At 35.3% G+C, this 16,155-nt stretch overlaps 1 protein-coding gene across 5 annotated transcripts; it reads right to left on the bottom strand.

Annotated features, from left to right (window-relative positions):
• Positions 1 to 6,062: 6,062 nt before the first annotated feature.
• LOC100182366 (single-stranded DNA-binding protein 2) lies at positions 6,063 to 15,886 on the bottom strand. Of its 5 annotated transcripts, none has more exons than XM_009863417.3 (17): positions 15,680 to 15,885; positions 15,535 to 15,607; positions 14,991 to 15,052; positions 13,440 to 13,524; positions 13,154 to 13,237; positions 13,008 to 13,061; positions 12,619 to 12,663; positions 12,507 to 12,558; positions 8,910 to 9,004; positions 8,787 to 8,851; positions 8,696 to 8,729; positions 8,440 to 8,488; positions 8,256 to 8,324; positions 7,837 to 7,901; positions 7,622 to 7,768; positions 7,414 to 7,563; positions 6,063 to 6,847 (listed from the first exon to the last, which is right to left on the bottom strand). In XM_009863417.3, exons 1-17 carry the CDS (start codon positions 15,733 to 15,735, stop codon positions 6,722 to 6,724), a joined length of 1,311 nt encoding a protein of 436 aa, XP_009861719.1. In that variant the 5' UTR covers positions 15,736 to 15,885; the 3' UTR covers positions 6,063 to 6,721. The 5 variants fall into 5 exon arrangements, with proteins under 5 accessions (XP_009861719.1, XP_009861724.1, XP_026695862.1 ...); XM_009863422.3 differs by having other exon boundaries at positions 6,063 to 6,844; XM_026840061.1 differs by lacking the exon at positions 13,008 to 13,061 and having other exon boundaries at positions 15,680 to 15,886.
• Positions 15,887 to 16,155: the final 269 nt, after the last annotated feature.

The following is a 16,155-nucleotide window of genomic DNA, read 5'->3' as shown; positions in this document are numbered from 1 at the left end:
ACAATGCGAAGCTGGAGCTTCTTTGTTACGCGCATAACGAAACAACGCGCCCGTGTGCGGCGACATAAGAAACCTTTTTAGTCGGTTCACGGCCAGTGCTCGTTAACACGGTGGAACATGAGTTGTATGAAGTATAAAAAGCAATATTATTTTACGCTCAGAGTTGTGCTGAAATAAGAATTCCATCGCTAGCATTATTTTTCATGTATGTTATTGTGCTAACGTCTTTCAAGAGATGTCCGTAACCCGGGTGATTGTGGTAAGGTTTTATGTTACTTACAACTGCGCTGACTAGTGGATGGTGTCATGTGTCGTTCACATTTACAAAGTAACCATTTTACACAAAGGAAGTGGAATGACACCCAGCTTTAAAATGTTATGCAGATCCAAAATTATATAGCAGGGTGAGGTGGTGTTGGGGCAAGTTGGGATACTTATTTAGATCTCCTTGTACGTCTTACCCATTTAATGATAGACGAAAACAAATGTTATATTATTATTTGACAGTATTCTCACGGTACAACAAAGTGCGTCGCAAAGGCGATTACAGTTAGGTATTATATGTTTATGTTAAACGAATACCGCCTTTTTAATTGGCTATAAGAAAAGATTCACACCAAGATATTGTAGTGGTTGTTCATTTTGATGCTCGCTGAATCATATTAACACTTTCGAAATTTTGCAGTTTCAATCATCCAGTATCGTAGTTAAATAAAATTGGCCAAATTATTTCATATACAGCTTGATTTTACGTGATAAAATTCATTTAAGTTTGGCAAAAAAATGCGATATAGTAGCATGGGGGAAGATGAGACACTTTGTCAGACGACACTTAATAATCAAAACCAATAATAATTATAAACTGTCCCATCTTATCCTGTGTGTTTTCGAACTTGTAAAATTTCACCTGTTGTGCTGATCTCTAAATAACTCCTCGTGTCTTCCCTCATTCTATTGTAAATCATTGGTAATTTTGAAAAAAAGGTGTATTTATAAATAGGAATATACGTAAATAACACGAAATAGCACAGTAGGGTATAAAATTCACTTTAAACATTATTTTCTTTGCCCTAATAATGCTATAGTTTTTCATCATGTTACCTACAGTATATTATTGTATGAAAGTCGGTATTGTTCGAACATCAATTGATAAATATTGTGGGGGAAGATGGGACATAAAATTGAAATATATTTACATTAGCAGTATTTTGCAACTTGTAGTTAACCTACCGAATTTACCGGCTGTGCTAGTTTCTTTGCCATGTAAACTTAATATATATAACGCAAAAATATATTTCTTACGAAGGACTGGGATGTTACGACCTTTAACTTGAGTCCTAGACTAAAATGACTTCTAGTGAAGCTAGAGACACAATATTGGTAACCTTATTATGGTATTTGAGGATAGCAGGGAACTCAGGCTTGCGGTTGGTGGGGTCATTGCACGACCGAGCATGGAATTCGACAGAGACAATGGCCCTCTTGTGTTAACACAGCAGGTGAAATTATCATTTTAAACAGTCACCCAAAACTTAGATATTATATACGTAGTTAATTCGTAAGCGCACACGATGCACAAATCAGAACACTTAAACCGGCTGGGCAATCAAAATAACACAAATAAGTAATTAATAAATTTTAAACTTAATCATTGACCCATTAAACGTTACAAAACTTCCACAAGTTAAATGTCGAGGCGACGAATCAAAGTTAAGCGAATGCCGCCTACGGGACAATGGCAGTAGTTATATATTATAACGCGGGAATTCTGTTTTGTACACATCGTGCCCGCTTACGAGTTACCACGTATATGTAACTTTGTGAACTTTTAGCGTTTGCAGGCATTGATCTCAATCTCAACACAAACGTCAACTCCGCGCAATGCTTTCTGTCAGATGGGCTTCTCAAAGCATTTCATACTTCATTCTCACATTACCGTTCTCAAACTTTCATTTCGCAAATTTAACTGTGCTCTTTTCAAAGTTTTTTTAGTTTTTTTTGACATATCCAACCCTTTTCCTCTGTCTGGTATAGACCTAATTACCTTTATTTCGTAAACAACTGGTTTTATATCCCTTCCTTTGGGTTGTATCTCATATTTTGTTTCATTTTTACAAGTTTCTTTATTGCATAATGGTAATCTTATATTATTAAGTCTACATTGCTAGCGAGTTCAATGTTGGTACTTTCACCACCGCCCGAGGTCCAGGTCAAAAACTATATTTATGGTCAAATTACTAAATTTTGTGGTCACATCACTGAGCACAAAAGTGGTCAAAAACTTGTATTTTGTCTGCAGCCTCTTTAGCTGCCCGCACATTTTTAGCTTTTGCTTCTGACGTATATATGGTGGTGTTTGGCGTCAGGCTGATGTCACCTGCTGATTTTGTTACACCAGGAAATACTGAAGGCGGTTCTTTGGGTCGTTTACCGCCTCCAACTGACGCCCATTTACAGTTGAAATGTGTCTCACAAACATATATCTCATACAAGCGCCTCAAGCTTTCTTTCGCATTTGGCATTGCCAAAATCCATCTCTCCCTATGCTCAGGTTCTTTTGGGAAGGACATGACCTTTACACAGGGCGTCCCTTCATAGTTCTCTTTACAACCAAAGTAACGACGTGACACATTGTCACCAAAGCAGAAAGAGAAAACAACACAGAGACTATGAAATCACCAGCTATACAGCTTCTGAAGAGAAACAAACAAAATGTACATTAGTAAACTATGATAGATATCAACCATTAGATGCAGTAGGTGCACAACATCATGCTTCGTCACAGATTTGTTTAAAAATGTTTTGCTTTAAGAGTTAAACGCACAAATAAGCAAATATAACTTAAATTCAGTAACTTAGGAGACATTCCTTGTCTAATATTTCCAAATATCTATCAGAGTTAATTTATGACGCATTATTAACTATACCTCGTTCACACACAAGCCGACCTATTTGGCTGACCCATTCGTAACGTGTGAAACCGGAAGCATGTATAATCACTGCAGGGCCGCAAAATGTTATATAGTAGGGTGGGGACCAAGTCACGTCAGGAAACGGCGTTTGTGTCCGCCATTAAGGAGCCCACAGAGCGTGAATCGCCTATACAAATGCATGGTCGGCGTGTGTTTATTTGGTTCTTTTAAGCGATACAAAGCTAGAAAACACGTATAGCGGTTGTTTTAACATTTAAAATATAATTTCTAATGTAGATCTTGTTATATAATATCAAATCTAAGAATTAATGCGAAGTAAATTCGTATTTTGACTGGTTTTCAGCGTACAGTGTGGTTTAACAGGGTACTTAACGTTGGCGATTACGACTAGCAGCAATCAGCTTATCAGACAAGGTGTTCGCGTTTACCGATTTCATAAAGACCAAGAACGCAGAAAAGGTAGCTTACTAATTCAAGCAGGGGACCAAAAATAGTAACTCAGTATTGTTTTCCTTAATGCCACTTCGATATTAGGAAAATTTTACAAAGGTACCTTAAGTTTGTAACCAAAAAAGTAAAACCACGGCAATTTACATGCAAAACTGCAGCTAGATACACCAGTTTATGGTAATGTTATGCGTTTTTGTTTGTATTTTTATATTTTAAACATGTTCTTTTATGTTTTTGGTTAGTATACTTAACATTTTCTGTTATTTTTTACTCTTTAATCGATTGAGTGTTCAATAAAAGTTGATTCTTTATGTGAGGTTTATTATTGTGATAAGATATAACATTAGTAGAAAGCCATTTTTACGCGCAGAAGTGCTTGGTTTTTCAAAAATCGCAATATTTAAACGAAAATCAGCACCCAGCAATAATAAAATGCTATGCCGTTGGCTCCGTAATGGCGACGACTATGACGTCTAGACGCGGGGACAATGGATAACAAGACTCGTTGTTTAACAATCCGTTTCCTAACTTGGTCTATACCATGGCCTACTCAATACATGTATTGAGTAGGCCATGTCTATACTAACTTTGGGCATGTTACTGCTACAACCTATATATATCGTCGAATACGAATCAAAAATAAAGATATAATCTGATACTGTTCGAGTCATTGCAACACAGATTTAACACTGGCCGAGTCGTCCTTGTAATCGAGGCTAGATATTCCAAAAGGACAATTGGGATTAAACTATACGAGGCTTGGGATAGCGTTCAACCTACTGCGTTAGGAGACTCGCACGCCGTAACTATCGGAGCATCACAATCCGAGCGACACCTACTGAGGAATAACCTCATAGGCTTAACTAGCCCATTAATCAACCAACAAACTACTTCAACTTGATCATAAAATATAATTATTGAACCATTCTCCAATACCCTAATACCAAGGTTGTGTCTCCAGCTTCTCTAGAAGTAATTTTAGCCCAGGACTGAAGTTATAACCTTTCGGACTTGGGTTACAAATCCCGAGGTCGTAACATACCAACAAAAAATTGAAATTTGTGTATGGATAGATATGCTCAAATGCAACCTAAAGGTACCTCTAAAGTTTCCCAAAACGATACAGTTTCTAAAAAAATCGCGTGAAAAAAACCCGCTGAAGTAAAAAAATCGGCTGTTTTCGACAATGTATGGGATTTCCCATAAGAAAAAAATTCTCAAATTTGATCGTTTCTGGTTTCTAAAATACTAAAGAAAGATCAAATTTTAATTTTGATTTTGTATAACAAACGCTTCTTCTTCAAAAAAATATAAAAATTGTAAAATATATTCTAGTATTATGTTTTAATTTTTGAACCGAGGTAACACACCAGATTATGCTGAGTCAGCATATTTTCAGACCTAATGTTATTAACGAAAAAATGACTTTTTTACAAAATTAATATTACAGTAAGTACCAGTTAGGCGTAATAAACATTTTAATATAAAAAAGTGCTAGAAACTAACTAAAAAGGAAAAAAAGTGCTGAGTCGTATATAGCTACGTTCAATCGAAAATTAAAACATAATTAAGTCTATGTTTTACATTTTTTTCATACAGTTTTAAAGAAGAAGCATTTATTACACCGAATCAGAAAAAAATACAATTTTCTTTAATATTTTAGAAACTAGAAACGATCAAAGTTAGGTGATTTTCTTTCTTATAGGAAATCCTATGCATTGCGCCACGGCCAATATTTTTTTTACTCCAGCGGTCGAATTTGCTGTTTTGAAACTCTTTTTTTTTCAAAAGCTGTTTCTCATTTTCAAACTTGGATGGTAGCTTTAGATCACATTTGAGCATATCTATCAATACACAAACTTTGATTTTTCGTTGGTATGCCCCTTTAAGGAGTCTATGCGTAAAAACGATATTTTTTGCTGTTGTTGTTTTTTCTTCTCAAATTATTGTCACATGGACCCTACCTATTTTCCTCGTGTTTATATCTTATTTTTATTCACAAAACTGAAAATAGTTTTATGAGATAAAATCAAACAGGACAAAATATTCAAGGTTGTTTTATGAAGCTATAAAACTAGTTTAATCGCACACGCAAACTACGAAATTTCATCGGCTTTACTATAATTCAGCGAGCATTCAAAGATAACACCTTACTATTTCGTTTTTTTCACGTATTCATAATATAAAAAATATACTGCTCATATTTTATATTTTTTTTATTATTTAAAACCGTAATCGGCTTTGACGCGCGTTTTATAAAGTCGTGAAAATACTGTCGAATAATTCTGTATAACAAATTCTGTAGCAATATTTTCCTGATTATTATTAAATGAGGCCCTTTTAACCTAACATACAATAATCCAATTTGCGACACGCTGTCCTGCAACAAAAATAAACTACAGTGTGCTTCTTTGCATATATGCGTCACTATACACAGAAATTTGATGTTTATTCAGACTCAGTGGCAGAGCAAAAACAAAACGGGCAATGGAGAACATTCATTTATTCAAGAAAAAATACTTCCTGCTAAAATCATATTTTTTTAAAATGACAGTGCAGGATAATGCAGCGGAATTAACAGAGAATTTAATTTATACAAAGATATTTTACTTTAAAGAAACTCGTGGCTTTCGCTTCGAGGTTTGCTTAAACTACAATGGCTAAATAAACAATGACGTATTTGCAAAGGAGCACTGTAATTTATTTTTATTGTAAGACAGCATGTTACGGACAAATACATACATTATATTGGTGAGATAAGTGTTGGTAGGAAACGCGTATATCATCATAAAATATACAAAAGAACGCTTTACAACAATAGGACGTAACAATAGCCAGATATTCACTTTCTTCGATGCGGGAATGCACAAAATGTAAGTAAAACAAAAGATTGATGTGTGCAACAAACAAATCTTGTTTAAATCAACTTTAAAATGGAAGCCCGTTCACACAGAGTGTACATATTTCATTTTTACATCGTTCTGAACAAAATACACAGTGTTTTACCGGCTGGGATATCGTGTAAAGCGTGATATATTGGCGCTCTTACACCGAGCTTAGTTGCAGGTTTGCTACACAAGGAGCACCACAAACATAAAACATAGATTGGTTCGTCGTGGCAAACGCGTGAAATAAATACAAAAAAATAAGTAGAAATTGTGATGTGCCAATGGTAAAATGTATAGGAATTACTGAATAGGTTTGAAGTTTTTTACTCTTGTTCAGTTAACCGATTTGTGTCTCACGTATGGCCAGCTGGGATGATACAGCAGTGTCTTGTAAGACAGTATCACGAAGTGATAACTAAGTATTCATGTGTTACGTGATAAGCGCTTGTTTCACGACATGAACCCAGTAAATTCGCTCGGTCCATTTCCATCAGAGTCTTTGGTTTCAAACCGCTTCGCTTCTTGTTGCATGCTTTCTTTTATCTTGAGAATCGCCGCGTTTTCATTTTGTTCCTGCTTCTCCTCAGAAGTTAAGTTTGCAGTTAGTGAGCAGTTATTCACACCCGGCGCAACAGGCACAAGCAACATGTAAATTAAGAAGCACGAAGTTAGAAAGGGTATTGGTGAGATTGGGATGCAGGTAAACTGAACCCGCGCATTACAAAACATGCACCATGATTGTTTCATTGATTAGATTGAATTATTTCATGCTTTTAAGTTTTAATTTAAACGTTACATTCAATTTAAACATAGCATCACTATACACGTGTTAATATATTTAGATCAAAAAGCAAAGCGCCCTTTTCAGTTCAACGTGAGTTTTATTACGTCATCAAAAACTTTGTCAACAATAGCCATTGTTATATACATTAACATTATAAGCCGCTTTAATTCCGATGAAAATTCCAATAGTTTTCTAAAATACGAAGGCGATCAAATGCACAGGTCGCATCAAGTCGTTGTTCGCCGCATGGTGGCGTTTCACTGCCATCTTTTGTCTTCCGCGGCATTTGGCTCAACTACGCGAACGCGTGTTTGACTAGCCTAAGTCAGTACGTTCCCATTGGAGGGTTGTTACTCACATCAGGAAACGATGGCACCATGTTAAACGAGTTTTCCTCGCCGTCTTGTGGTGTGTGTGGTGTACCACCTGGTCCGCCAGGTGGCCCCATCGGTTGAGAAGCTCCCGGACCACCAAGGTTGTTCATTGGCATGTTGTTGCTAGGGGAACTCTGTTCAAAAAACATGAAAGTTTAAAGATTTTGTTTTCATAATAAAGTTTCATTATACCTTCAAGCCCTCCATCATGGCATTATCACTAGAACCGTTCATGCCGTTAAGGTTTGGTGGTAAGTTAGGTGTCGATACTGCAAGGCCAGCCGACATCGGTATCGAAGTTGGTGGGAGGTTGTTATCTTGTACATTACTCATCGGAAACTGGTGGATACGCTTGGTTAGTCAAGATCTAATATCTATTAACCTTTAACTTGAAACATCTTACTTACCGGGGGCATGGGATGGTGCGGCATCGGTTTTCCCATGTGGGCATATTCCGCTGAGTTTAAAGGATCTAGAAAGTTACAATGTTACGATGATTGCGCGTGAAATAAATATATTGTATTATTTCTTGGCGAGATTCAATATGTAGATTATTAAAAAGCCATGCAACGTTAACACATAAGGTCATCTAAACGTCGTTTTAATTCTTGAACGAAATGAAACATTACTTTCTATTATTAAATAATGCTGCACAATTAAAAAGAAATTATTCAACTTCGATCGGTAGTAATGTTATATGGTGCATGTTATTGCGTGCACGTGCTTTGTTACGAATTACGTCGTGCAAATGATCATGCAGTTTACATTGTTTAATACACAGGCTGACCATTGTTTGACTGGGCGACATTAATGGGGATGCAGTCACCTGGGTTCTTGGGGTCGTGTGGAAAGCGGTGCGCGTGAGGACCAGGGTGCATATGTGTTGGTCGGGGGCCTAATGTTAACAAAGCACGAATATGTAACTATACGGTGCGTGGTATCGTTCTTTGTAAGAAGTGTAAGAAAATTTGATTTACCAGTGGGTGACGTTATCAATCAATGTCACTTACCCTGCGGACTTCGCATTGGTGTTCCTGGTGGACCACATGTAGGTGGGACCTGTGTCAGATTAATTAATAATAAACATATGGTTACTTATAGACGATCACTAATCAGCATAAAATTTAAGCGCACATTTGACAAATCTGTTTTTTTTTTCAAGCGGGTGTATCGTCTTTCTTTATTGAGATCGCATTTTTCAGTTTGTCATATATAATTAATAAAACTTGTGGTTATAAAAAAATCGTTGAAAAAAGTTTTACTCACCGGTGGTCCTGACGGGTTGGGCCATCGACCGTGCCTGTAATAGCAGTTATTAATAAGCGGATATATTTTGGTCAAATAACAAATCACTCACATTGACATCGATATGGTTCCGTGGCCTGGTATTGTGCCGGATGCCATGCGCATTCCTGGGTAGGGCTGAAACGGAGTAAAATATGACAGATAAAGACAAGAGCAACTATAACGCAATAATTACCTGCTGAAATTGCTCCGATCCTACAGCGTATGGATTTATTGATCCGTGGGGGATTCCCCTTGGATGTCCCATTCGTGAAATACTCATCATTTGAGCTAAAAAATAAATCAAATCATAACGATGGAAAGCAATAGTAACGTTTTGACACACAGTTGATTTTGTTTGGGCGTAATACTCCTACAAACGAAACTCTTGAATGAGAAAGTGTGTTACTCCAAATATACAATGTTCTAATTTGCAACCTGTGTTTGGGGTAATACTGTGCAATACTATCTATATATATTGGTAAATGGCGCATTAGAGTTGTCAAGCATGTGTCGTTATTACGAATGCCAAAGCTCTTAAGCAACCCACAAGCGATAACCGCGAACGTATGGAAGCCTAAAACTACAAGGAAAATCGAAGCAGCTTTATATGAAAGCCATGGTTGAATGTATTGCATTAGTGCATACGTTGGTTTAACGAAGTCGGGAGCGGCTTAAGCGAACAATAAATGCTATTAGCCTAATGGAACATCAAGGCCGCTAATGGCTTCGACTAAACGTTCGGTAAAACAGAATTGCATGCGAGCAAAGTGCATTCCTAGGATTGCGACCGACTGTTGAAATGCGGGTGGACACGATGTGGGGCAAGGGGGGGCAAAAGATACCAGCGAAAAAGTTTGTATGTAGACAGAGATGCTCAAGGTGATATCAAGTTAAAAAACTAAACAAATTCTGAAAACCTTGTTTAAAGTTAAATGATTTGTCACAAGAAAAAGTGACACTCAGCTTTGACTGACCGTTTAGCTTAACAAACAGACATTCTAACCCACAGCACGCGAAAACTCAAAAATAAATTCACTTATCTACAAACACATAACCCCGTGTTGTTGTGTAAACGGGTACGTAACGTACAGCAGCTTAAACATGGCAATTAGAATAACTGGGGTTCGTTAATGGGATTTGTATCGACACTCGCAATAAGCAGGCAACCACTGTTCAGACACCAACACTCGTTGGACAAGTCGTATAAAAAAAGCTTTGCTTGATTATTTTACGTCGGTCTCTGTTAGGAACAGTGAAGGATCCTACTCGGAATTATAAATAAACAGGATGGTTGTTAGCTTTATATAGAAGTATCTCTGTCACGTTCGTTACAAACATCGTAGTAAGATGAAGCAAGCAAGTATAATGTTAGCACCATAGGCCATGCCCGCAATTCATTATCAGTGGTGTTGGTAATGAGATTATATTCCTGGCTTCTGCCAGGCGACAGCTCCTCGTATAAGTGGCCGAAAATGGGAAAATAATTTGATTTTCGCGTCTATTGCCGAGAGACAGGCTCTTATACAACACATGCGGATCCCAGCAGCAGAAGAAAAAGGCGCTGGTTTACACAGTGAGACATTTAACCAACGAGGCGAATGCAGGATCAGATAAAGTTTCACGTACAAGGCGTTAGCAACGCAAGGCAGGAATAGCTCACTCAACTTTGTAACGGTTAAACTTGTGACAGACAAAGTGAAAAAGGATGGGAGACAAAGAATTATTTTAAGTACATAAGTCACGTTGGGATAAGTACCAGTTACACAGAACAGTTAATTTCATCCCAAGTTGTGGCGGCAAAAAGTAGCAACAAAACCAGAATATACATTTAGGTATAAAGTATGAACTGTCATTAAGCGTACTTTATAGACACTGTGTTAAGCGAACGTTTTTTTAATATGAAACAACAAAGTGCTTTGTGGAAGTTTCGATTTTCGCCCTCGCGAATTAAATCTGTAAGCAGTTAAATAACTCAAGCTCGCTTTTGTGTATTCTTGTCAGTTGAAACATTTCATTTATTAAACTACTGCTTTCGTCTAATATATGTCGTACATATGTGCGTAATAGGGCATCAGAATGGACAGCAACAAAAACACGGGGTGTTGAAGTTAGGCCATTACAGAAAGAAGAAATAATAATCATATTCAACATACACGTATAAAGGTAAGTTCAAGGTGTACATTGTAACATCGACAGAATAACTAAATGATAAGATCGTTACAGAATGTAAATAAACCGTATTATCTGGTATACATCAATCGTCGTCAATGCTCAAAACAGAGCAATATTTAAAATTAAATCACAATTTGATATTCAATGTTAATGTTTATAACAGTAAGGACTAACAACTAATTACAAAACGAAACGTTTCTTCTAGACGTCTTGAGTCTACAACACTGTTAGCCTGTGACGTGGCGTGTTCTTTATTACAAGCAAATCGAGCAATTGATTGCTGAAGTGTTGAAACAGTTATATCCAGAACCGAAATGGTTTAATATCCATTAATGAATGTGCAGGTAGTTTACTCTATATTACTCCCAAAGTGCAAATAATCCACCAGGAAACATGATTATTAAGGAATTTAATCATGGTTGTCTTGATCACCCCATTTACTTATTTTAATTAGATTAGAAAACACGAGCGAGGGACCGCTGGCCGACGGCGCGGTTTGTTTGACAACAAAATGCAATTAATGGTAGAGTAAGACCGCATGCATTAAAATACAAACTGCCACAAACCAATAATCAAGCTGTCCATCAAACAACGGGTGAGTTTCGCTAATATTTGTCGCCATAAATTGACATACCAAGGTGTATTATTATATCGCATGTTCGACAAACAAATATTTTTTAAATATTTACACTTGGTTTAAATTTTAAACACTTAGTACTCAAATTGGTATAACTAAAAAACATAAACGCTTTTGTTTGAAAAGCAAACAAAAAAACCACTAAGAGTGTAAAAACCATTTAAGAAAATATAAAATGCCACAAGTGGGTAATTAATCTAAAATAAATATTGCTTGAATTAAGAATTGTTTGTAGCTCTCATTTCTTTCTTAGTTTACATGCAGGGTGCAGGAAATATAAATATTCCCTTTCATATCATTCAATTTAAAAAACCTCATAACAACAGTAAGTTTTCAGATAATATTTTTAATACAAGATACCAAGGTGATTTTATATCCTAGCCGACCTAGCGTTTGCCACAGTGAATAAATAAATGTATTTTTTGTTTAAAAAACTTTATACTGCCCATTCTACATTACAGCTAGGTAGAATTCAGCGGATTTTAAATTAATTTAACATAATAAATTGGCATCTAAAAAAACATATTTTTATAAAAAAGGATTCGCTGCGAGGGCAGAGCTCTGAATGAGCACGAATTATTATTAATAAATCATAAAAATGTGTCTGATTATGTAGACTTTGTAAACATGATTAGACAATACAGTTAGGTTACATGTTTAAACATAATTCGATATTTCAACTGAATGTACCCAATTTGATGAAGACATTTTTTTACCTACCAGCTAATCAAGCAGCTTTAAAGGTGAATGTTCATTTTAAATGAACATAAAACAACATCACAAATAAGAACAACTTTGTCGACAAACGTGTCCAAAATGTTTAATAAACGACGACTAACCATCTCATGTTTCAACTTTATGATCTAAGTGTTTTGATTACCAATAATAGTAGTGAAGAATATGTTTTATTGCCAAAACTCATAACATTACCAGTTAAACATATAGGAATATAATGCTTATTTAAAATATTCATATTGTTACCTTGTCGTGTGTGATCTATTCCTTGCAACATTGGTTGTGGTCCACCAGGTCCCTAATATCATATTTAACACAACATTGTCTAAATAAATATTTTAAACATTCAACAACTTACCTGCATTCTTGGCCCTCCTGGTGGATATCTTGGTGACATGAAAGGCTGTGAGAATAAAAATGGGTCAATAAAAGTTAATATCACATGTTCATATTACAGTTCTAGAAAAACATCCATTCTATAAATCAAAAGCAATTCAACAAAACTTAAATGTTTATTTTGTTATTTTCATATTAAACATTTTAGCTTAAAATCTGATTCAAGAAAAAAAAAATTGTGTGCTAACTATAATGCCTTACTCCATAGCGCCACCACACACTAAAACAACAGTTTCAAATATCACCACTAGTGGTAGCACATCCACACCAGGAGTTTCTAGCTTTGTGGAAATTTTGTTTATGCATCATTTTGATTACAGGTATAAACTAAGAAAACAGCTGTTGGTAAACCTGTCTCATAATGCCTTGTCCATGGTGGGGCGATGGAGAAGCTGCTGATCCTGGCTGTTGAAGTAGTTTCGTATCAAGATATATTATTTAAAGCTCTAAAATTTTAACATAAAGATATTTCCTATTGATAAGTGAAAGCAACATACAGGAAAGTATCCTGGAGGCAATCCTGGCTGTGGCATCCCATCTGGCGCCATGGAATTCAAGGGGGAGGGGGCCGCTGCTCCACTCTAACAAAGTTTAAAAAGATATAAAAGTTAAACATTATGTACATATTGATATATATATTTACATATATAATATTTAAAAAACATTTTGTACAATACCTACAGGCTACAGCTACATTAAATAAAGGAAATTAGGAAAATATATTATATGACATTATTTAAAACTATTATTTGGAAGAATGTAGAAGGGATTTTGCCAACTTACATAGTCATGGAACGCTTTTGCTTCAGAACTGTGTTCACATGTATCTCTTCTTTCAGGAGATGCACAATATAAATCCCAAAATACACTGTAAACAAAAAGTGTTGAAACGTTTGTTATCATGTCATATTATTTACTTCAGCCGGCAGTAATAATGAAAAATTCAACAAAGCATTATTAAAGTATGTGATTAACTTCAGTTATTCCAATGCGAATTAAAAAATATACACATATTTCCAATTCGTAAGAATGCGAAAACGCGCAACAAGCTTAGTATTCGTATCTCTTCCCTGCCTGTCACGTGACCTCGTTACGCACAAACAACTGGATGGGGAGAAAGAAAGAGAGAAGGAAGTGTGTGAACGGCGTGATAAGATAGCGCTCGTGATTGTGTGTGTGTGCGTGTGTTGCGCCCACAGGAGAAAAAGTTAAGTAGTAAAATAACCAAAGCAGACAGCAGCTTACTAAATCTACCGGTATGAGATTAACAATTGTGCTTGCGCAAAACTGTATTCAATGCCTGTTACCTTTTGCATTACGCTTGGTAAAACATTTTTAACAAACGCCAGATAAAATAAAAACAAAAGGAAATATGTTATTATTTATAAATATTCTTTTGCGTTATAAACTATGACAATATAGGAACATTACCGCAACAAATGTTAATTTAGTGCCGTGTGTGGCCACCCAGTTATAAATGCGATAAATATGCACTGCCTTGGGATCTTTTAGGAATAGTAAGAGAATGGTAAATAAAGCAAAGAGACGCAAGAAACCTTTTTAACGGCTGCGATTAACCATGGGAGAGAAATTGTGGCGCGGATACGCTCGTAGTTAACTCGCTTCTCCAGCACTCTCTTTTGCTGTACACAGACATTTGACAAGCGACAATAGAACCGTTACCGTTTTTTGTAAGTGTAGCAAGTATTACGCTGTTACTACACCCGTCAATAACACGAAAAACATCCAATCGACAACTCTTTAATGTTAACTTTTGTCCAATAAGAGCAAACGAATAGCATTGTAACATGGGCTTAAATTTCATAGTGTCATATAACTCAAACCAACATTTAGTAAATGAACTAAATTTGAGACAAAAAAACTATGTCGCACAGCATTATATAATGTATCAAGAAATAGTAAATGTTTGTATACGAAAGTGTTAACAATAGACAAACGGTTAATAATGGAGTTTAAAACAATAGATGTATAGTATGAACTACAGTAGAGCCTGAGGCAACATGTAGAATATGTGAATTGTTAATGCAAGACAAAAGTTTTCTAAATATATAATTACTATTGACTCTTAACTTACTAACAAAAAATAAAATCACTGACACTGTATTCCACTAAGGGTAGTTTATTTAACCTTATGGTAAAAATATTATATATATAATACAATATATGCGAGAAATATTAATTTTTCAAAACCAAAACAGATATTTTATAAATTGTTGCATATTTAAACACAGAAAATTTTATGTTTTCTAAACTGTTGCAGACATACAACAAAGTTGTTATATAGGCAAATATTTCAAATGAATGACAACTTACCACCACCAAGAATGTAAGAAACCAGGAGATTCTCCCAACGCAATATTTTTCTCCCAGCCAATCTAATACAATATTTCATGGAATGAACACTTGTAACAAAACTGAATTTATTTTCTTTTTTAGATGATTTAATAAAGAAAACATATGGGGCTATATATATATATATATATTAAGTGCTATTTGTTTCAACACCACCACATACTTAAACCACAGCCACTAGTCAGTACACCTAACTTTTAGGTTGTAGTAGTTAGTGGGGTCTTCTACAAGGTAGTTAGGTATTAATTTTATTTAAATTAATCAACTTTAAGTTTTAACATGATAGGGTATTGTGAATGGAAAACTGGCATGTAATATTTTTTGCAGGGAAATTTAAAAGAAATGATTTGTTATAATGATCTAAAGGGCTTAAGTAAAAGGACAAAACCTGATCTCCTCTGTGCCAATTTTCATTGCAAAACCTCAAACTTGCATTGAAACAGAATATCAATGTTTCCAATTAAGAATTAATAAATGTAAATATATTTATGCCCACTGTACTAACCTCTTGAAGAAATGTATGAGCTGCTTTTCCTGCTCCAACATGAAGCAGATATTCGTAAACGTACATCGCCAACCTGTGATAGATATAGGTATAAGATGGTGTATATATATATATATATATATTTTATTAAAAATAAAGAAGTTACTTTTCCCTTGCTTGTGCATCAGATGGAACAACACTACTCTTTGCTTTTGCATACATTATGTTGTTATGTTAACATTCGAGCGCCACCAGTAGTATACTGTACATAAATCTTTATATCTACAAGAAAATATCACTGAAATTGCAATACCAGCACTAATACATGGGAAGGAAGATTTCTGTTTAAATAAATAAATGTGTTAGAGTTCACTAAGAAACCAGATGGTCAACTACAACATTCTTTTTAATGCAGACAGAACCATCTTGGTATAATTTCTCTAAATTTTAAATTTTTAATGTGTTCAATTTCTGTAATTACTAGGAACATAGTTTGGTAATCCTTTAGCTGGTAGCCACCTAAAATTTTGGTTTTTAAAATGTTCTTAAGTCTCACTAATACCTGCTGTATAATTTCTTTTTGAAAAAAACTTTGGTATTCGTGTCGAATAATAACTTTAAAAATGCGCGAAATCGTAAAAT

Source organism: Ciona intestinalis, unplaced genomic scaffold (assembly GCF_000224145.3).
Source record: "Ciona intestinalis unplaced genomic scaffold, KH HT001111.1, whole genome shotgun sequence".
Classification (NCBI taxonomy): domain Eukaryota; kingdom Metazoa; phylum Chordata; class Ascidiacea; order Phlebobranchia; family Cionidae; genus Ciona; species Ciona intestinalis.
This window is presented reverse-complemented; position numbering and strand designations above follow the sequence as displayed.